Here is a 22,033-nt window from a genome sequence, read left to right as displayed (position 1 = left end):
GTTTTAGCAATGATGGGATCAACAGACTTAATGAAATCCTACATAAGCCTATGTTTGGGTCTCATTGTCTCTCCAGTGACTTGCTTTCTCTTGCAGTTGTTTGCCTTCATCTCAGGTTATGCTGTGTAATTCTCCCCACCATTATAATTCTGGCTTTCTTGTACTTGTAATGATTAATGCTGAAATGTTTTCCTAATGTTTAGGAGGGTAAAAGGAAGTGTCTAGGGCACCTAAAATGTAATCTCTATCTCAGGATTCCCCAGACAGGTTGGTTTTGGATCGTTAGAGATATGTTGTTGAGGTGAACTCTTGTCACCTCTTCACTGGTTTACAATTGTAGGCAGAGGGCAGGGGAGTGATTTACTGCATGTTTAGGACAATTAAGTTATTGAGCAGATACAATGCTTGATGGTAACATAGGTAACTCTTATGCATGTTCTTATTCTTTCCTGTGTGTCCTTGAAACAACCTTGACAAAACAGAGGAAAGCTCTAATGAAATGTTAAGCTCTTAATAAAGAAATACTTAACTGAAACAATTTTTGAGTGGTGCTAGGTATTTAACCAAAAAGGTTAACTGAAACAAAACAAAATTTTAAGTGAGGCGGGGAGGAAGAAGACTTGCTGAAAGAGTTTCAGTCAACGCTTATCTTGGAGCAGCGCCACTTTTAGAAAGACCAGAATATTGCCAGTAAAAATAACTTATCTGAATTTTCCTAGGAGTTATTTTACATAAGTGCTTTCAGATTATATTTGTAGAGGAAGACAAATCCTTACTGAGTAACCAAATGCTTCTACTACAAAGTTTAGCTGGATATTCACATAACATGATCACTGACATTGCATGGTTATTTACATTAACAAGAAAAGCAGTTAAATTGCAAAAATATTTATTTTTTAATTCATTGTAAAAATAGAAGAAAAATTTCTGCGAAGTTAATAACAATCCTAAGTAGAAAGGATGATGCTCAAGAGGATGAGGCCAGCCTCTTCTCCGTGGTGCCCAGCAACAGGACAAGAGGCAATGGGCAGAAACTGAACCACAGGAAGTTCCACCTGAACCTGAGAAAAAACTTCTTGGCTGTGAGGGTGACAGAGCATTGGAACAGGTTGCCCAGCGAGGTAGTGGAGTCTCCTTCGCTGGAGATGTTCAGAACCCGTCTGGATGTGATCCTGGGCAATATGCTCTAGAGGTCCCTGCTTGAGCAGGGAGGTTGGACTAGATGATCTCCAGAGGTCCCTTCCAACCTAAATGATTCTGTGATTCTGTGATTCTGCTGATGAAGTGTTTCTGAGCTGTAAAACTGGGGAAGTTATGATATAGACTTGCAAATACTGTTCAGAACTTATTGTCAAAAACATAGCACAAGATTTAACAAATGCAACAAGACACTACATCTCTACTCAGCTACACACTGTTGGAGCTAAAACACTGTTCTGTGCGCTCTATGTTAATGCCTGTTGAATATACTTTTGGCGCGTGTGGCCCCAGTTCTTGAACTGAATCTGCTTCTGTGGACTTTAGTGGCCATATAAACTGAGGTCTCCCACATCTTGATGTGACACAGTGGTGATCAGACAGCACACATGCCCCAGAAAGGACAGGGGCAGAAGCTTGTTTCTGTTGAAGCAACTAAGTTCTGGTGCACCCATCTTGAAAACAAAGGCTGAGAGGACTGAGATAACAGCAATAAGGACCATTGAAAACAGTGGGCTGAGATGACATGATGTCAGATCCTGAAGTAATGGAGGTTTCCAATGTTCAAATCTGATCCAGCCTCCTCTTCCTGCCTAGTATGACTCATTTTCATCCATCTCTTTTGGGCTTTCATCTTGGGAAAGAAACAAAGAAGGGAAAATGCCAGTCTCAGGTACGGGTTGCAGTGATGGCAGGCATCTTTCTTGTAAGAATGGCATTTGAGCCAAGCGTAAGTAAGTCTCAAAATAATCCATAGACTCTCCTTCTTGCATCTCTGTTAAGATCTGGTAGTCCCCAAAACAAATGATGCACTTCCACGGCAGGTCAGTTTTGTTTAAGTAACCCAGTTCTGTGCGGTCCACAATCAGCTTAGTTTTCTTGCTCATGTTCTTTATCTCAAAACAAAATTCTGAGCTGTTAAGTTTTCTGTAAAACTGCAAAGAAAACTGAATCCGAGAAACACGAGAATCTATTAAGTTGTAACGGCAGATGCTGGAATCACGGCCAAACTTAGCCGTTTCATCTACCCTGAGCTGTTCTCGCTTACAGAAATTCAGGCAACGAAACATCATCTTATCTTCTTGGCAAGGATGGTAAAAAGTCATATGGAGACACGTTACTGTTTCTTCAGTTTCAGCTTCTTCATAAGAGGTCATGATGAAATGAGTCCTCAGAACTACGAGAAAGAAGCAAAATCAGAGCATGGAAACATGCAGTACCAAAAAAAAAAAAAAAAGGTACTACTTCAGGCTGGCATTAAAATACTTTACATGCTATTGTTTAGTGACTATGTATTTATAAAGAAACGTTGACAGCAAACAATGAAATTACTGGAACAAAGATGTGGGAGTAGAACATACCTAGTCCACGGTTATCATCGTTTCCCACCACTGTGCCAAAGGCTCCGCAGTGACCACTGCTAAATAACAGATTGCTCTGTGCTGAACTCTTGCCAGCTATATAAAGTAAGGTTGATAGCCATCTCCTATGCGACGGTTACTTAGCACTTGAGACCTCCGAAAAAATACGACTGTAAATTGCTACCAACTAGTTCTTCATAAGGATCTCACAAGTAGATTTATCTTTGGAAGAAATATGTCACTTAGCAGGAAAGAAATATATTAAGACTTGTTCTAGGGACCTATAATAGAGCACTAAGTAGTAGTATTTGTGACTGTGCGCACAGTTTTACAGTGTATTCCGTTGACTTGATTTCATACAAGTAACTTTTACAAGTGCAAGCTGACTGTAGGCGGTAATATTTCAAAATTGTCAAAAGCAACATGCTGGATCTTTAGTCAGATTTTGCGTCTTGTATAAAACAAAATACAATGTTTAGAAATGACTGACGTGACAGTGTGTGAAATGAAACCAAAAGCTGGAATTTCAGCGGGACCTAAAGCAGGAGTTGTCACTAATTCTCGTTATTCCACTTTTGGCTCACTGCCTACCTGGGAAATTCCCACTCCCGGGAATCTACAGCAGAAGTGTCACAGAACTAACAAATAAGTTTTGTTGTTGTTTTCTTTTGAAAAGCTTCTCAAATGCAGCGCGGAGATATTTGCTTATGAACTAAGTTCTATTGCAAAGTCTGAGTTACTGCAGTGCCTCCCAATAAACTATATGAGACACTAGAAAACATTGCAGTGTGGTGCTCTATACATGCATGCCAAATATTTAAAAGTAATAGTTCCTGGACTGAAACTTAGTCTAAAGAAAGAAAAGACAGGGTAATTAAAGTAGGAACCTGAGAATGAGTTCTCAGTTACTCACTAGAGAAACATCTTGTTCAACTGTATTATTAACAAGTAGCCATTTACATGGAGTCATATAGTGCAGAAGTTGGCAATGTTTTTCCTTTTAGATCGCAGTAAGTTCCCAACACGTCACACTGATTCTGAACTTTCTCACCAGCTCTGTTCAGTGAATCGTTATGAGAAGCAATTACAGTTCAATCTGTTCTGTTTTATGGCGAGGTGAATCATCACTGCGGTAAGTAACATGTAGCTTCTTGCTTTTAAAGGCTAAATTATACTAGTGTTTGTAAACTGCAGGCACAGTGAAAAATGTGTCAGTGCACCTCTTTCTAGGTGAAACCTAGAATTCTCTTCCTTCTAGACTTGGGTGTCAGAAACGTTGCTGTTCCTGCATTACAAGTTTGGCAAAAGTTTAGTTTACTTTCTTAAGTAGCCTACAGCAGGCCTTCTACCAAGCTTAGTGGATAAGAGAAACATCAAATTTCAAGTAGATCTCACTTTAAACCAAGTGAGAAAATGTGATCTATGCTTTTGACAAAAAGCATGAACTGACACCCTGCTGGCAGGTTATTAAGGAATAACCATCGTCTACAAGACAAGCTGCAGTGGCACGAGCCTTTACTACTCATTCTACTAGTATTTGTCAACTCCAATTAGTTGGAAGCACCTCTGTGAGCTAGAGACTGACCCTTTCTGTATTTAGTTCTCCACTTCCCTGTTTTGCACCAGTGACAGGAAGTGCAATGTGTTACATGAGGTCAACTTTGTTCCAAGGGGAAAACCAACTCCTTTCATTTAGTTCACAAAACAGTCTACAGAGGGAGTTTTCAGTTTCAAGACTTGGGCTGAATTTGATACCGATGTAAAAGCATGTTCTGCTCCCATTAGTTTCTTTATCTGTTTCCGAAGTGCATCATGGCTGGGCAAAAATGAGACAGGAATATGAAGAAATATATTCTGAGGAATTTCCAGAGTGCACAACTGTATAGAACATCAATGAAAAATACTGTCTTCCTACATTCTTTTCAAAAAAATGTGACATGTATTAATTGGAGAAGGAGTAGGAACCTTTCCAAAAGCGGTATGTCAAGAAACGTTCAGTGGTAAACGCTGCCTTTGAGAGGCAAACTGCCACAGATTGCTTCAGAAATACAGCAGCACTCATTGAACTTGGATCTCAGCAGCTCCTAGACCATTATGTCCTATTCAAGATCTACTGTATGCCACCTCAGGCACCCCAAGCCCTGTTGCTGAGTCCTGTATTAAGTTTACTGAAGAAGGATTGAGCAGACTTTCACCTAAATCCTGAAGAAATCTGTATGTGCTGCATTGTACTGGAGAACAAAAGGACTGTACTGGACAGGAGAAAGGCTTCAAGAGTTCTATCTGGAGAAAGAAGCTTTCCTCGAGTTAAAAATCACCATTTCTCCTGTGCTGAAATGCAACCATTGTCCTGTGTTGCCTACAAACTTCATTTGAGTCAAATGATCATGATCTTACCACTTTCTCTTCTCCCAACATCCTCTCTTTCTCTGTGCAAAAGAGAGGAGTTGGTTTTAATGAGCAGACTTCAACATTAGCCTATCAGCTGGATTTGTTGTGTAACTCCTGTAGGCTTTATTAACTGAATGTTCTTGGAATACTCTCCACAGATGGAGTTATGTTAATTTTCCTCACTCTCTTTACGGTACTTTTCACCGTGAGGACCCAAGTTCTTCAAAGCATTAATGTTCAGAATGGGATTACCATTGTCTCCGTTTTGCAGATACAGAAGAATGACACAGAGAAATAAGAACTAAGATACCTAGCTTGAGATCCTTAGGGCTCCAGCTTGTTTGAGTGTTTAATAAACAATTCATTCAAGAGTTTTAACTGTCTACATGCAAGTTAATAGTTCAGAGTGCTCTGCCACTTTGCTTTCAAATTAGAACATAAGGTTTCAACCTGAATACTAAGAAAAAGAGTAACATCTGTTTTGTGGCCACTTTTCATTTTAAATGACCATGAATGTCAGTGGAGGGGCGGTGCAGAACACGATTTTCAAGCACGTTACATGATTGCTTCAAAGTGCACAGCTATGCTTTTTGTCCTCCTGAAATCCTATGCTGTGGTCTCTAGAGTATTTTCCACTGTCTGTAAGAGACTGGTAGGAGGCCAACAGACAACAGCCTCTTTTACAGGCTTGATTCATCCCCAGGCAGGTGTGTCCCACGCACTGAGTGACTCAGGTGTCTAATGCCGACAGTAAGGCGTGCACACCTAAATAAACACTGTGCATTACACAGCTGTATGTGGAAAACAAGCATTTCCTGGGCAAACGTACTTCTGACATATCCTAGCTTTGTGCTGCGTGCTTTCTGCAAACTTAGTGTTGTTTACATAATATAATCTCTGTTGTAGCTGCACCGAATTTGCAAGAGCATATGCTTAAGCTGTCATTCAGTCCCGGTCCCCTGCGTGCACCGCCCGCACTCCCCGAACATGAATCCATGCTGCTCTGAGGTATTTCAGCCGCAAAACTCGGTCAGTTTCTCATGGTGCCGATCACAGGTATTTTAACGGTGGAAATTTCCAGAAGAAAATTCACAGGCCAACGCCATTACCTGAATCAGAAGTTCCCGGAAAGCCCCAGCCGACTCCAAAGCCTCGTCCAGTGCCTCAGCTGGAAAGCGACCGCACAGGGCTACGCTGCGCAGCCGATGTTACAAGGGCAGGCTGGGGACGCTTCGCCGTTCCTCACAGCCGCGACCAGCGACCGTCCTCCCCCCGCGCCGGCAGCTGGCGGCGGACGGGATCGCCGACAGCCGGGCGCCTAGTCGCCGCAAGCCCACGCGTGCCCCCACCGGCTCGGTCTGCGCCCACGGTAACTGTCCCCGTCCCGGGGCGGCGGCGGCGGCGGCAGTGGGCTGCTTCCGCCCCCCCCTGCCCCGGGCTCTCACCTGTCCGCTGGGGGTGCGGGGTCTCGGCGTGCTTCGTGGTGCTCCCTGCCGGCTTCCCCGGGCCGGAGCGGACTGGCAACGCTGGCTCCGCCGTTGGGAAATGGGTGGGCAGTGGCCTGCGGGCGCGGCGCGGCAGGGGGCGGGGGCGGCCAACGGCCGCTAACGGTCCCCAGCGGCCGCGCGCGCGCGCGCGCACGGCGGCGGTTGGTGGCGTAGCGGTGAGCGTGGCGGCTGGGTGGGTAGGCGCTGCACGGGCAGCCCCAGGCGGGTGGGGAGAGCGGGGCTTGCTGAGGGGGCGGGAGAGGGGCCGGGGCACGACCGGCCGGATCGCGCTGGGGAAGAGCTGCGGGGGGGGTGGCGGAAGGCATGCGGGAAGGTCGGTGCGCAGGGGGTCGGGACGGGGCAAGGGCCAAAGGGCTTAAAGCACTGCACTGAGGGTGCAGGAGGCGCTTTCTGCCAGCAGCGCAGGGACAGACCGCATAGAAACAGCGTGGGGAGCCCTTGGCTGCAGATGGGGGAGAGGAGCTCAGCTAAAGACCCTTGGGGTATTCGGGCCTTGAGACTGGGGGGGCTAGATGATGCCTCGAGGTCCTTTTCAAAGCCTCTTGTTTGTTGGTTTTTAACCGTTGTTATTCCTGTGGCGGCAAGCTGAAGCCAACAGCTCGTGGGACGGTTGTAAATACAGAGAGCCCTGTGTGTACCCGTACTGGTGTCGCTCGGCCCATAAGGTGTCCTGGCAAGCAGGCGTGTGTCCTTGCTGGGGTTTTTCAGTGCCTCTTGGGTTCACAGCCCATGTATTCCTTAGCCTGTGTTTCTCACGCTTCTTAAAACTGCATTCGGCCCACTTTCACGTTTGGGGGGGAGAAAAAAATCGATCTGTGTTCTCCAGCTGCTAGGGAGTTCTTACGTGATTCCTCTGAAAATGGGCAGAGTTTTTCTTTTATTGCAGTGGTTAAGCGGAAAAAAATAGTCTCACCTCTGTCTGGGATTTTACAGAGAGGTGTAAAAATTGCATGTTCATGAGCCATTTCCTATACGAGTAGGCACACTGATGTCACGAAGTGTGTGAGCCCAAGGATGCAGGTTCAGACCTCAGAAAAATTAAAATCATTTCAATTGCAGACTCCTCCAAAGTTATTTGATAATGTTTTATAATCAAGACTACTTTAAAATATTCAGTTATTTTGTTCTGCCTGAAGCAACAGTGGTTTCGCTTCATTCAATTGCCTTTGGTAAAAATCTAGTTTTTCCTTGGCTGTTTATCTAAGCTGAGTCGAAAACTTTATTTTACTGGCAGTCCTAGGGCACCTTTACCATCCATCTAATAGGAAAAACATACAATTCTCTCTCATTCGGCTGCTTAATTTTTCTTAGTAAGTAACGTTATTCCCATACACATGCCAGAGTGTAGAATACAAGTCTTAACCTCAACTTTAGTCCTAGAGTACTGTGTACCTCGCGTGCATTTGTGTAGTGCTGGCTGTAAAAAGGTTGTCATATCTCAATAGGTATGGGAAATTTGATTGCTTTGGCATAGGCTGTAAAATGTTTGTGTCAGTTCATATAAGCTTCATTTACAGGTTCCTTTTATCTAGTCAATAAACTGGTAAATTACTTGTTTGCTAATTCCTTTGGCAGTTGTTTTCATACCATATAGTCTGGGTGCAGATAAAAGCTCTCTGCATATATCTTTCTCCCTTTACATCGCAAAAACGAGGTTGCATTTTGTTTTGAAAGAAGTCGTTTTGATAAACGAAAAAACGAAAGCAGATAACGAAAGCAGAGATTCTTTAAAGGTGCTCACTTACTGGAATGCCTTTTTTGCAGCAGCCTGGGCTGGGCACGTATGCTCACTCAGAAATGCTTTACCACCTTCTGGAAAAACCACAATTATGCAATCATTCCATTTATTGCATGTGCTGATTGTTGTAATTCCTCTCTGCTTTTCGTTCTCGGAAACAGAGCCTATTTCAAGACTTCCGTACTATGAGAGAGCCAGATCTGTTTTGATCGAATTCTTTCGATACCAGTAGCTACTGAGCTATGTGAGTACTCTTTCCTTTTTTTCTAGGATTATGTCACCTCATATTAGCTACATATTTCTTGCTAGCTTTTGAATTAAATATAGTTCTGCATGACTTCACATAGGAGATGACAGGAATTGGATTTAACGTTCCTTTCTTCTACAAGTTTTACATTGGTTGGAATGCTACCAGCTTCAGGAAAATGACTCCAAGTTTCCCCTTGTATGAGAAAAGACTCAGGCTCTTTGCATTTATATTTTTGGGTGTAGTCTTAAGCAGTTCCTGCAGTAATAGTCACTTGATTTACTAGAGTGCTTTCCTGTGTTACGTTTTTTTTCTTTTTTGAATTTCTTTAGACAAAAAAGGGAAACTGCAAATAGATACCCAAAGCTTATAGGGCTGGGCAGGATTGTGTTGTGCCCAAGACACTGGGACTCGAGCCATGTGAGCTGATGTCAACATTTGCCTAGTTACTGGAACGGCTCTCTCTGCCATCCTGTTTTGCGATGTCCACACAGACTGTAACGTGTCACAGGCAGGAACTGGCTCCTCCCTTGTTTTTTTTACAAAGCCTGTTTGGTTTTCCCCACTTTACTTATTGGAAAAAAAGGCACTTTTCTTCCTGGAAGATCTACTAGCAGCTCTCTCTTCTCTAGCATCCTTGGAGATATGAAATTGATAATAGAGGTAAAATCGAGGTAAATTTGGAATCTCAGTCCCTTTGGGAATAGAAGCTTACGCAAGTCAGATTGCACAGCCACTGACACATAGCTTTCCCTTGGATTACAAAGAGCACGTTGGGTGTGTAAATAAAGATGGAGCAGAGCCATGCAATCTGTTCAAGTTATCTTCTGACTGACTCTGTTTTTAAGACACCTATGTTCATTGCCTTGCCAATTGTAAGAGAGGCGGAGGTACGAAAAAAAGTAATGCCCATTACTTTAAGTGGGTGTTTCCTCTGGTACCAATGTGCTGTGATGCTGGTTTATCATGTCCAGTGTGGCTTCTCTGTGTAAGATATTAGTGGCATATTAGAGGTGCTAGCTGGTTTGGCTGATTAAATATTTGTAATGGGTGGTTAGGGTAAGCTGAAAGATGGGGGTAAGGGTGGTTTTGTTGTGGCGTTGTGTTTTAACAACTTTGGTCTGATTCTTAAGGCCAAGAACTTTGGTCTGATTTATTAAGGCTTTGGATGACTCCAGATCCTAAATATATAAATCTGTAAGGTGGAAAATTCTGGGAACTCTTAAACTGCTTTCAGTCATGATCAGCTTTGAAAACCTGAGAGTCGCTGAAGACCAATATGCTTCTTTCTCTTTTCAGAAAGTTCATGTTCGGTAATAAGAGTATTAAAAATAAATCAGTAAGAAATAATAAGAACATGCATTCTGACTTAGTGAGTGAAAGGACAGTGTTTATGTATATGTATATATGTATATGTATTTATATATATATCTGTAACCTAACTGATTCTTTTTGGATAGCTAAGCACAAAGCTTCTCTCTCCCTGCCCCCTTGTTCCCCCTGTAGCCATCCGTTGTGGAAGAACATAAATTTCGAGTGACTTTTGATTCCTTTTGGAGATTCAGTTTGTCCTCCCTGTTGCTTTGCCTAGATGGCGTGGAAGGTGTGCTTCTGAGGCATGTGGGGTTTTTTTAAAAGAGTTTCTCTAGTTACCAAGTTGAACTGTTACATCTTGATTTCGGTGATGTTCATAGGACAAAGCTCTGTCAGTGAGTATCACAGAAAAATCTAACAGGCTTTAAATACTGAAGGTGACTGATGATACAAGCAGTACAATGTTGTTATTTGACAAATTTGATTGTGATAAAAAGCATACCCATTTTATGGTGATTGAGAGGTAAATTTGTTTTAACACATCCAAAACATGTTTGGTAGTTACTTGACTGGCAGTTTGAGCTGTGGCATTGAAGGTCAGCTATTCCAACCTACTCCCAGCCTACTCTTTCTGTGATACAACTTCCTATTTGAAGATGTACCTAAAGGAGGAGCAGCAGGTGTAGCTGAATTTCCTGTATTTGCTGAGGATAGTTAGTGGATTGTTAAGTTGTCTTCTCCGGGAGCGGCCAGTGACTTTACTGAACTGAAGCCAACAAGAAAATAGATGAAACTTTAGCAAAACATCCCTATGATAGTTTTCTGTGTGTTCTGGCACATTGAGCTGTTGGCAAGACTTTTAATGATCCACCTGGTTTATTTATGAGTCAGGAATTCTGTGACAGATAATACTATTTTTTCAGGTATTTAGGAAACATGTTCTTTGTAGTTCTGTTTCTCTTGCTGTGTAAAGCCATTCTGGAGACCTGTGTTTGGAGGCAAGATAGGAGGCTAGTTAAGAGGTAGCCCGGGCAAGTTTGACGTTTTCTACTTTCCTCTGCTATTTAAATGAGTATTATGAAAGAATCTGCATCCTGTTAGATCAACAGCAAGTCTGGCCTGATTTCAGTGATGGTGAGATCTTGCTGTGGTTCTTTCCTTCATGCCCAAGGCCAAACTTTTACATGTGATTATCAAAACTGCAGATGTAGTCCGCAGCTTGGCCAGCCACCTGACAGAGCAGTTGTAGGTATAAAGGGGAACTGTGCTTGTAAAAGCTGTTAAGTAAAATTACAGTGTTTCTCTGGTAACCCTTTTCTGGTTACTGGGCTTCTGACTCGCTGGTATACTGGCTTTGTTAATGGTGTCATCATGTGAACACGGAAGTGAAAGCTGTGATCTACTTGTGACCTTCTCTGTCAAACTTTGCATTAGAAAATACCCAGGGTGGATTTGAATGCATTGTTTTTTTGGTCTTAAAAGCAAGTACGTAGAGATGTCATTATTCTGCAAGGTTGAACTCTCACCACAAAGGGACATAAGCAAAGCATTCATATGTTGCATATCATATATGTTAAACATCTGAAGTGTAGCCTATCTAGTGGGTTTAGTGGAAAGCCTCGGAAAAATGTAATAGCTGAGTGAGTTACCACCCAGACCTTTCCTTATTTCCCTCAATTGTTCAGCCCTTCTGGCACATCTCCGAATAGACTTGCAGTTTGTCCACTCACTCTCCGCAGCGTTACATGCCTTGCCTTTACCGAGTTGCGGTGGGCATGTATCTTGCAGGCCCGGGCATGCTCTGTGGCAGGATGCACGCTGGAGTTGTACCTCAGTTGTCCCAGGGCCCCTGCTGGTCCTTTGGGCAGCACAGAGGTGGCTTGAAATGGTCCTTCGTGCTTCGGGGACACACAGAGCCACGGAGGAGGAGGAGGAGCAGTAGTAGTTACGGAGCGCTGATTATAGCTTTAGAGCTGTAAAGTCCAAGGCCAGTGGATGTGTTTACCTGTGCGTAGACAGCGCCAGGGATTAATACTTGCTGCCTAAACCTGTGAATATCATACGTGCTGGATTCAAATACGAAAAGTTATGCCCTTCTGCTTTTCCTCTCAGGCTATCTCACTTCCCGTTTCTTGATTCAGTTCAAATTAGCCCAGTTTAAGGTACTGGAAATCCTCAGAGCAGAAATACATAGAGCTGTCCTGTTTCCAGCTCTGCAGTTCTTTACTGCCCTGTGCAGGGCCCTGAAGGTGCAGTAGCCGGTAGGTGGCAATGTTTGATTAGACACAGGGAGCCACAGGCCCTGCGTAGCTCCCGGCTGCTCAAGGGCTCCTGGGGCAACGTGTACCCTGGGAGCCTGGCAGAGCGGGGCCTGAGCCCCGCTGCACCTCCTCCCTGGCGCCCATGAGGCCAGGGTGCCTGTTCGCAGGACGGCTGCCAGCTCTGGTGGCGAGGCTGGGGTTCCCTGTCACGAGGGAGGGTTGGCTGCAGACTTTGCCCGTGTGTCTTCCCCTAGGTAACCACAGGCGCTGCAGCATGCTGAACAGATCCTCTGCCTGAGAGGGGGATGATTCTGTTTTTTTTTTTTTTTTTTCATTTGAGTAGGAGTTATTTTGATATTGCAAGAGCTTGTTGTGGTGCTTTAAATAAATGGTAATAACGACAGTGGCAGCTTCCAAGAGTTCATTTGGGAAAGGCATAAAGGAGTAAGCAACAATCTGTAGCTAGATCCTGCAGTTAATTGTTATTACCTTACAGCAGCCAAGTGCCTCATGTTTAAACAGAAAATAAATGTGCCTGGCTAATCAAATAAAGCAACCTGTAGTATATCTGTACCGAACCACTCTGAGTGGTCCTGTACACATGTACTCCAAATATAAAGCAAGATGGTCAGCTGGATCTCGGTGTGAGAGGGAAGAGATATGCACGAGAAAGAGTTGCGTTCACTGAAATTTTGGATCTCGCTTCCAAGAATAGCTCCACACTGTGAAGCACTTAGGAGGTTTTCCAAAGGCAAAAGGGAGTGCAGTTCCCTCCATGTTTCATTTACCTCTTCAGTCCTTCTCCGTTACTCAGGAAAACGAATGCTTCTGTTTTCAGTCTCATCTGACCTGAATCAACTCCTGATGCTGCTGCTTCTCTTGACTAGTGAGGAGAATTATATCTTACAAGGTGGACTCTGTATATGCCACTCTCCTAGTACTCTCTTGTTTTCTTTCTGTTTCAGCATCATGGTCTGCCTCTGGTTTTCCACCCAAATCTGTCTTGTTTTTTTCCTTTTGTCTTCTCCCGTTTCTGTGTTTTTTGTACTGTCTCAGTTTCTCTTCTGTCTTCCTGCCCTCTTCTTGTTTGGTGTTCTTCCCTCTTGCCATCCTCCTGATTGTTTTTCCTACCCCCCTTGGTCATTCTCTTCACTGTGTGTTTGTTTTGTCACTGGGACCTGTAGAATGACTTATAGGACAGTGAAACCACACTGTCATGGGATGTCAAGGGATGAGGTAAACACCCGCAAGAGGCTGTGAGGTGGAACAGACTGATCCCTTTCAGCCTGCTGGCATCGCACAGCAAGAACCCTGAGCTGACCCAGCAGTGAATCTTCAGCATCCCCTTCCTTATTCTGTCTAAGGAACGGCAGCCCTCCCTGTAAATAACTGGTAGAGAGCCAGGGCAAAAAAATACAAAGGGCAGCAGGGACAGTGTGGAAAGAGACATTCCTTGCAACTTGAGCCCCTTCTTACTGATGGTTGTAACTTTGGAGGAAGGCTCATGCAGCGCTCTATGGGAGACAAGCTGTGTGTGATTACCAGCTTTCATGAGCTGCGGGGACAAGAAGTGGAAAAAGAAGAATAAGGGAGGTCCAGTGCCATAAAACATGTACTCAGTAATTGCTTCTTGCTTAAAATTAAACACAAATGGCCTTAAACTCTGATGCATAAGAAGAATTGTCAGCTCTTCCCTGTTGTCTTTTCTGAAGTTGGGATGAAGGCTGAAGTCTAAGCATTTTGGAGCAGAGCATGTTTCTCAGAGTGTCTTAATGAATTTCAGTGGAGCTGAAAATGAGAAATCGTTCATGCAACTTAGAGAAACACGCTGGGGATGAGTATTCTGTACACAGTTGCTGACTGCAACTGTGCTCATTCCTCACAGCTGTAGAATAAAGGAACACTCTCTGTTTTTTAAAAATAGTTAGAAAGCAGGGGTTTATTTGGTGGTTAGCCCTACTGGAGTTGTCTTTGCTTTACCAATAACTGGGAGCCCAGTTTTCAGTTATTTGATGGTCTTCTCTCTTCGGTTGTACGTGGAGGTAATCTACCAGTGGAGGATTTGATCCTCTAGTTTTAAGGAGAAGTACTTGCCAGCTAGAAGTGTAGAGACATTAGTTATTTTGTGAGATTTCTCGCAAATTAAAATGAGAAAATATTTGGCTTACACATCAGATTTTTCCTTCTGTTCTGCTTAAATTCCAGTGACCTTAAAAACTAGTGCTTTGGGAATATCTTGAGGCATTCCTTTTATGACTTGGTAAATTAGATTCCTTTGTTTTCCAACGTCTAGTTCATGTACAGCAGGTTGCAAATTGGTCACACAAAATAAGGAAGACCTCTCTCTAGCTCTCCCTTCATGAGCAAATAAATGTTGTGACCCTAAAGTCAAATGGAAATACGGCAGGTCCATTCATACCGTGTTTCAAGTCTTTTAAGTTTAACTAGAGATGCTTAGGGATTGTTTCCCAGAAGTGTAGAATTCATATGTGATTTAGTTATTTTTCCCCCCTTTAGATACACTGTAAACTTCTCACATATGACCAGAGATTCTTCATGATACCAGAGGATTTGACGTTGTCAAATTTCACAAGCCTAATGAGATTGGACGTTATCAGCGCTTGTTGAAGAGAAGTCTGTGTTGCTCTTGGTAACCCAGCATGGGGCGTGACACCTGGCCTGAGTTTGTGCAGTAGATGGCATGCCAGGAAAGGGAAGTTCCATCTTTCATATCAAATCTAAAGTTGAAGATGTAAACGAGGAAAACTTGAATTGGGGTGTTACAACCAATCAAGTGATGGATTTTTAACTTTTATAATCTGACCATTAAGAGACCTGATAGCATTCTTTGCAAGAACTGGAATACTCCTGCCTGCTAAGGCTATGCTTCAGGAAAGTGAGTTCACCCCAGATGACAAGCCTTGCATTTTCAGTTTGATACAGGGCTCTTTGCTCTTTCTTCTAAAGAACTGAGCTATGGAAGCTGTCCAAAGCTGTAGTTTCTCAAGGTGGCCTGATATCAGCCGCCAGATAATCAAAGGCATCACAATACCTAGGGTGGCTATTGGCAAGTATTTTAAATACTGTTTTGGGAACTGATAAAAGTCTAAAAATGGCAACATGTTTTTCCTTGCTCAGAAGTAAATCCATTGGAGTGTAAAAAATGTGATAACTGACCTAAAGTCTACAGAAATGATTTGGCAGACGGCAGAAACTTTGTGACTTCAGCACACTTCGAAACAGCCTCCTAATACCATCCAGATGCTCCTTTACATGCACCACATGAGGAGTGATACGCTTTTGTCTTCCAGATATATAGTGGCAGTTCTAAATTTTGTAAGATATCGACATTCAGGATGAAGTGCTTTTTTAAAAAACAAGGAACTTAAATATTACCTTCACAGAGGATGACATTTTACCGTAGTGACTGGATCTGCTCACTGTCTCTGAATCCGCACTGTTTAAATGGAGATAATTTCCAGAGTAGAAATGCAGACTGAACAGAACCAACCTTTACAGCTCCCTTCAAAAGCAGTGATTGAGCAAAGGCAGCAATTTTCAAGAGTTAAAGATAGGCTCTAAAACAAAGAAACTGTCCTTTGCTGATATATAGCAGGAACAATATGTCAGTGAATGTAGTGTTTCGTTTTTCTCTCCTTGGAGTTTGTGTAGATGTTAAGGTGTTAAAGGTTCCTCATTCTGTACTGTGTGGCAATAAATACTCTGTTCCGTTATTTCACACTTCAAGGGGTAAAATGGTACCTGCGTGCAAGAGACGCAGTCTGCCTTGAAGATAGATAACCCAGTTTTTCTTTAAAAATACATATGATCCTGTCCAGAATAACTTTACCTGTGATGTCTATTAGTTGTGGAGCTGGCTGGAACAATACAACACTGTCAGTTTTCCTCAGGTGTATGCTCCAAATTCTGGTGGATTTACAGTTTCTGATGAATCATTGTGGTACTGCTCTTTCTAGCTGGCATCCTAAAACTAAATGACCTAAATAGGCCTAAACCAAAGCTTACTGAAATAAATGTGAGTCTTTCCGCAAAAAGGGCTTTAAAGTGGAACAGGTGTAAGAAAACAAGGGAGGGAACTGTGTTTTGACAAATATTCTTACTTTGGCATCTCCTGTTTCTTACCCATTCAGGGTTATATTGTCTGTCATCCTTTAAGACTGAGCCATTGTATCCTGCTGTATTTCAGAAGCCTTGCAAAAGTTGGACTGTAGGACCGAGCTTTTACCCAAGGAAGCTGACGCCTGGTTCATCTTTACCTTCTGTTGTTCCAGTAACCCTCCCTTTGAGCAGTTGCTCTCTGATGATGTTTAGCAGTGAGGTATTTGTATGACATTAGTGTGTATGCTTTAGTTGTAAATTGTCACTGAGAGGTAGTGAGGGCAGCCTTGTACCTCTTCCTTCTTGTGTAGCCCCCTTATTTGGGGCCAGGGAGGTTCTAGTTCTTAAAATCCTTGGTGATGAAAACAGTAGGATTGCGCAACACAGGGAGCATTGGTTTCTGGGTTCGTGTATAGTCTCACAAGGGAACACTGTTCAATAGGCTTCAAAGTGATTCAGCCATGGCATAACCGTGGCTGTGGCCACATCTAATATAGCCTGTAGCTCTTTAAAGAGGATTAGCCTTAGATCAGGGACAGCATTCATTGCTGGATTTCATCTAAGTAGAATATGCTAATGAAATGGAAACGTCTGCAGCAAACGTTGCATAATATTGCACACCCTCAAAATTGAGCGCTGTGTCTTGATATCTCTGCTGCAAGTCAGACGTCTATATTCTGTTTGTTACTTGGAGAAAAAGTGAAGTTTGTAACATCACCGTAATTTCTCTTTAGTAAGTTAAGATAGTTTGCAGTGTTTCAAGCAAAGCTTAAGAAGATAACAAGCGTTTGAAGGTAACTTATCAAACGCTTTAACAATGTCGCAGCTTTCCAGCCAAGAGAAAATCCACCATATCTTTAAATATATTCATTTGGGTCTTCTGTAACAGGTATAGGCTTGATTCAATTCTTCATTCTTTCCCTGTCTATCTTTCCATTGATTTAAAGGGCAGGTTAGTGCTTACAGGAGTGTCAGGATCAGTCTGCAGAGAGACAATATTTCTGACGTGTTTCTGAGCCATTTCATCCTTTTAAAGCAACTTCTGTGCGTACATTAGCCTCAGTTGGCAGTCCAGTAGGCTTGAATTAGCTCTCATTTTCCAGTTTTACGCCAGTCTTTTGAGTTCTTAAGAATTAGTGTAGTGTATGTGTTTATATATTTATATTTTATATAATATAAATACACATACACACATGTGTGTATATATATGTGTGTGTGTGTATATATATCTCCCTAAAACTTCAAGGGGATCAGTGATTTAAACTGTCTGACCTGAGAAGCTGTGAAGGGTTTTATCTGCAGAAGGTCATAAACACCTCTCAGAAAATTTTCTGAACATGAGCATTGGGAAGTCACTGGCCCCTTGTGAAAGCCTTGGGTGTGTTGTAACGTGTAAAGGAACCCATTCTTATCACATTAGCGTGTGGCATGTAATCAATAAAGATGATTCCAGGTATAATGTTTAATGCCACTTACTTGTAAACTTCACAGGAAATTTGTTATCCTGATATGAAACCGATTCAGTGCCTGGACTTGAAACCTTTGCACATGGAAACGTTTAGACCTGCCACGAGCTATTTCCTCCTCCCCCAAGCAAGCAGGCATTCATGAGCGGCTCTGTCCTATCAGCCCAGTGGTGTGTATGTGTGGCCAAGGTTTTGATGTCTGTGCAGCACATTCAGACAAATACTTGATGTAAAATACAGTGATGTATGTAATACACCTCAATGGGTCATTTTGCTTTTTCATGCTTACAAGTGAAGACTTGAAGTGCCTCATCCCAGGGTGCTGGGAAATAAAAGTCCCAAGAAGGACTTTGGGAAGAAGATCCTTCTGGCTCCGTTTGCCAAAGGTGAGCTTTCATTACTTAGTAGTTTTTCACTCGGCCCAGCCCCACAGCTTAGGATTTTGTTGTTCTGGGATTTTTTTTTGTTGGTGGGTTGTTTTTTATTTTGCAGTTTTGAAGGGTTTTTTTCTGTAGACGTGGAGGGGTGGTGATACATATTCATGAAAGTGAAGTCTTTCCAGCCCCTATTAGCATTGACAAAGACTTAGCTGTTTCACACAGCAAACTGACTGGAATTGTGTGGGGCCTGCCTGACCAGATTAGAGCAAACAGCAAGCTTATTCCTCCAGTCCTTAGGCCTCGCCTTCCTAACAATTTCCCCAATTGTCATTTTGACAAGGCTGTCATTAGGTGATGGCTTCTTTTGGCCATTTTCAGATCAAGATAATTTCCTTAACTTGCATTTTATTTGACAACGAGTAGTTTGGGAGAGAAAGGAAGTGCTTCAGTAGTTTATGGATTAAGGGTTTGTCACTTCAAAGGCATCTTTGATCTAAAAATATGTGCTGTACCAAATTAATTGTCGTCTTTTTTAAAAAAAAACCTTTTTAATTTATTGATCTGCCCCTCAATTATTCCCTTTTTTACATCCCCTAGTGGTGCATGAGATAGCAGTGATGAGGGGAAAGAGCCCAAATTGCCACTCTGAAAAGTCATTACTAGGGCAAAACAACAGGTGCTTTTGTTCAGCACTAAGCACTGGCTCCATCACAGATCTGGTTTTAACCAGAGATCTTGCCTGCTCTTACCATGGGAGGGATAGTTAGCTGGGTGTAGAGATTGGTTAAAAATTTGGGGAAGAGAGAGAAATACCTAGGAACATAAGTTTCATGAGGACTGACTTTTTATGTATTGTTATTTGTCCGGTCGCCCCTCGTAAGATCGAATAATGGCCTAAAAATGTGGATCTCATACAGGGAACGTTTAGCAGAATGGAGCTTGTCTAGTTCAGTAATCATTTTGACTCTCAAATGTTTCCTTTAGTGAGCTCCATGAGGTGGCTGGTGGCTCTGTGGTTTTGTTATAATGTTTTCTGTGGCTGATCCCCCCCCCCCCCTCGCCTTCCACCCCAGCCTTAAAACCTTGCTGGCGTTACAAAAGAGCAACATTCGCTGATTAAGGTTAGCTTTGAAATGAAGCTTTGGAGTTACTTTTATTAAAAAAAAAAAAAAAAGGAACTTTAACAAATCTTTTGTTTCTGTGCTGCGTTAAAAAAATCCCAATTGCCATTCTAACAAAAACATAAAAGCGTTTTTCCTGTTCTGCTTACAACTTTGATGTTCTTCCGCAAAGCACTAATCTCAGCTTTGGACCGGGTAGGTAAGGCCACTGTTGAACGTATTATCTGCCTGAACTTTATCTACTGGAGGAGGAGTGCTCTTAAGCGCAGATCATGCGTTGGCAGAATTTGTATTTGGATACTTAGCTCGCTCTTCTACAAGGAAAGCAGGATGTAGTGTTAGTTTGAATACAGGTCTAGAGTTAGGCTTCTGCAGCGTTTGAGCTAGCCAGGTTAAGCACTCCATTTCACTTTGGACCCTTCTCTGCTTTTTAACACTGGGCAAAACTTTGTTCCCCATTATGTCAATGTGAATCTGTCATGGTAGTGTTGTTGCTCGAGCCTTACACAGGCTTAACTGTGATTGGCATTTGTTCTGTATTAATATTAATATCAGTTCCATCTAATTACTTTGGCTTTTTCTGTAATGCTACCTCTGTAGCATACCCAGCCAGATAACCATCTCCTTGCTGCTGGAGGCTGTTTCTGATCCCATTTCTAAACAGAAGCTCTTCTGCTTCAGCTCTGGCTGGGGTAGCTGTGCAGAGGCTGGCTTTTTTTTTTTTTCTTTCTCCTTTTGCCTGCTAATTGGCTGAGACCACCAGAATTTGGAGGACACAGATGTCACTGATAGTTTGCCTAGGGAGCACATTCATGCCCATCTGTTGCAGTCTAGAAGGCTGTTCATATATCCACAAGGCCTTCATTTAATTCTTGTCAGAAAGTAATGTAAATCCAGTTTACCTCAGAGGTCACAGCCAAGATTTATGCCAATGAGCCCCCTGCAATTTACACACACTGTAGTTGTATAGGATGAAAAGAAAGCCTTTCATGTTGGTGCATATTAACAAGAAAGCTTGCCTTAGGAGAGGCTTTTTGATTGAGGTTCTTCCTTATTTTAATGCAGCCAATGCCAGTTGGTATATCCAGCTTTACGAAAAGAAATCATCTAATTTTTAAGTCAAAGAAGTAAAATAAATAAATAAAGCCCCTAGCAAATCCGTTTTTGTCTTAACCATCTTGTCTCTTTCATGTGGCAAAGCTTCCATGTGCGAGAAAGAAAGCTAAATGCTGCAGTAAAACACAAGCATGCGTGTTGAAATAGTCAGGAAACTGAATTTACTTTCGGTGAAGGATACTATTAACTGATCAGCTGAAAAGCTGTACATGCTCGTGGTACTAAATCATTTTAGCTTGTGTTCTGTGTTTTTGCTTTTTTTTTCCTCCATGGTTGACAAATCTGCCAGTAAAGGTGTGCCTGTTATTTTAACACAGGTAATGGGAAAGTTTCCAAAGGATTCGTGCTCACATCCGTGGGAGAGGGAGCAACTGAGGGTGCCGTGTGACTTCTTACCTGCTGAAGGAAAAATATCAGCCTGAATGTCCGATTGCTCTTTTAGTGACAATCTTTTACATTTTTTTTCAGTCTCCCTACAGAAAGTAAGGTGAACCAAATTATCATCATGCACACTTCTGGAGTGAAGGTGAGACTATAGTTCAGTCAGCTCCAGGGGGGTCTGCAGCAAAAATAGATCAGCACTGCCTCTCTGTTACAATTTCACCACTGTCCCTCTTATTTAATCAAGAGACTGTGCCAGCTTTAAAATCTTGCTCAAAAATTTGTATAGCTTCCTTGACCCTGGGGAAGCTCCATGCTGATGTGCCACACTACACCAGCAGCTGCTATATACAGTCTTCATGTTGAGCAGTTCATTACTTGGTTAGAATAAGGAAACTATTTTTTACAGACAATCATGGGCAACTGTTCCTACCGCAGCACCTATTACAAATGCTATACTGCCATGTGGCATTGGCCTGACCTAAAGTGTATGGGAAGGGAAGACTCATTCCAGCCTGTTGAATTAAACTCATGGGAAAAGGCAGAAGTGCAAGTGGTACAGACACTTAAATTGAAAAGTAGCTGTTAAAAATAAGTTAAGTACTTTGATATCAAAATTGCTTGTGAAAACAGGCAAAGAAAAACATCAGGCAAAGATGGATCAGGGTATGTAAAGAGAACACAAAGGGTTTCTGAGAGGAGCGCCTCTAACTTCCTTAGGCCCACCGTAGTTGGGGGGGGGTGCTCTTTTCTTTTTTATTAGTTCCACTTAGGGGGTTCCTCTTTCTAAAGAGAGTTACCTCTTCCTCACACAAGCATAAAGAAACGCTGGCCCAAGCCTCCTTGCGGCTACAATAAGCAGCAAGTCTCTTCCTTCTCCCCATATTGTCTGGCCAGTGGATTTTGCTTAGGCAAGTGCTTCCGGATGTGATAGGCATCAGGATCGCTGGATCGTAATGACCAGAGTGGTTTGGGGTTAGGAGGGAGGAGAGCAAGGCATAGCTGGCATCAAAATTAAAACAGGGCTCAAATTCTAACTTGCAGTGTAGCACTTAAAATAATTAAAATGTTTATTTGAAAGTCAAAACAGCCTCAGTCATAAATAACTATCCATTCCTCAATTGATTGTGCTGAGTCCCAACTGAGGGCTCTGGGAATAAGGTTTATTTGCTCCCTGTTGGGATTAATCCATAAATGTAGTCTCCGCGTGGAACTCATCAGGTCTTTGCTTCCTCTTCATTAGTCTCCCTGGAATTGAAGGGCAGCCTGACTATGATGAAAATTAGGATAATATATTTTCAGAGAGAAAAGGTCTGGCAATCTCTAATTTGTGTTTCAGGACCATAATGCTGTGGAAAATTTCCCAAATGATGTTGCCTGAGAAGCAAACGCTTGTTATGCTTGCTGTATTTGAAGTTTGAATGTGTCAATTA

General features: G+C 42.6%; 2 protein-coding genes across 36 annotated transcripts in view; one reads left to right on the top strand and one right to left on the bottom strand.

Moving 5' to 3' along the window:
• Positions 1-872: 872 nt before the first annotated feature.
• On the bottom strand, positions 873-6,650 carry TIFA (TRAF interacting protein with forkhead associated domain). Of its 2 annotated transcripts, none has more exons than XM_068941862.1 (2): positions 6,395-6,650; positions 873-2,374 (listed from the first exon to the last, which is right to left on the bottom strand). In XM_068941862.1, exon 2 carries the CDS (start codon positions 2,352-2,354, stop codon positions 1,791-1,793), a length of 564 nt encoding a protein of 187 aa, XP_068797963.1. In that variant the 5' UTR covers positions 2,355-2,374; positions 6,395-6,650; the 3' UTR covers positions 873-1,790. The 2 variants fall into 2 exon arrangements, with proteins under 2 accessions (XP_068797963.1, XP_009663713.2); XM_009665418.2 differs by lacking the exon at positions 6,395-6,650 and adding an exon at positions 6,059-6,141.
• The window catches only part of ALPK1 (alpha kinase 1), a 53,165-nt gene continuing 37,271 nt past the window's right edge, over positions 6,140-22,033 (top strand). For 3 of the 34 annotated variants that reach the window (XM_068941830.1, XM_068941853.1, XM_068941822.1), the window contains exons 1-5: positions 6,588-6,612; positions 8,357-8,439; positions 14,535-17,772; positions 17,895-17,988; positions 20,688-20,745. The gene's annotated coding sequence lies outside the window, so the exon portion shown is untranslated. Of the gene's footprint in view, positions 6,319-6,553; positions 6,630-6,847; positions 6,940-8,356; positions 8,440-8,714; positions 9,117-14,534; positions 17,773-17,894; positions 17,989-20,687; positions 20,746-22,033 lie in introns of those variants that run through there. The other 31 variants (XM_068941857.1, XM_068941836.1, XM_068941851.1 and 28 more) reach the window with 27 other exon arrangements.

The sequence above is a fragment of the Struthio camelus genome, chromosome 4 (assembly GCF_040807025.1).
Source record: "Struthio camelus isolate bStrCam1 chromosome 4, bStrCam1.hap1, whole genome shotgun sequence".
Classification (NCBI taxonomy): Eukaryota; Metazoa; Chordata; class Aves; order Struthioniformes; family Struthionidae; genus Struthio; species Struthio camelus.
This window is presented reverse-complemented; position numbering and strand designations above follow the sequence as displayed.

Coding starts and splice junctions, on each gene's coding strand:
- TIFA (XM_068941862.1), bottom strand. CDS start 2,354: ATGACCTCTTATGAAGAAGCTGAAACTGAAGAAACAGTAACGTGTCTC.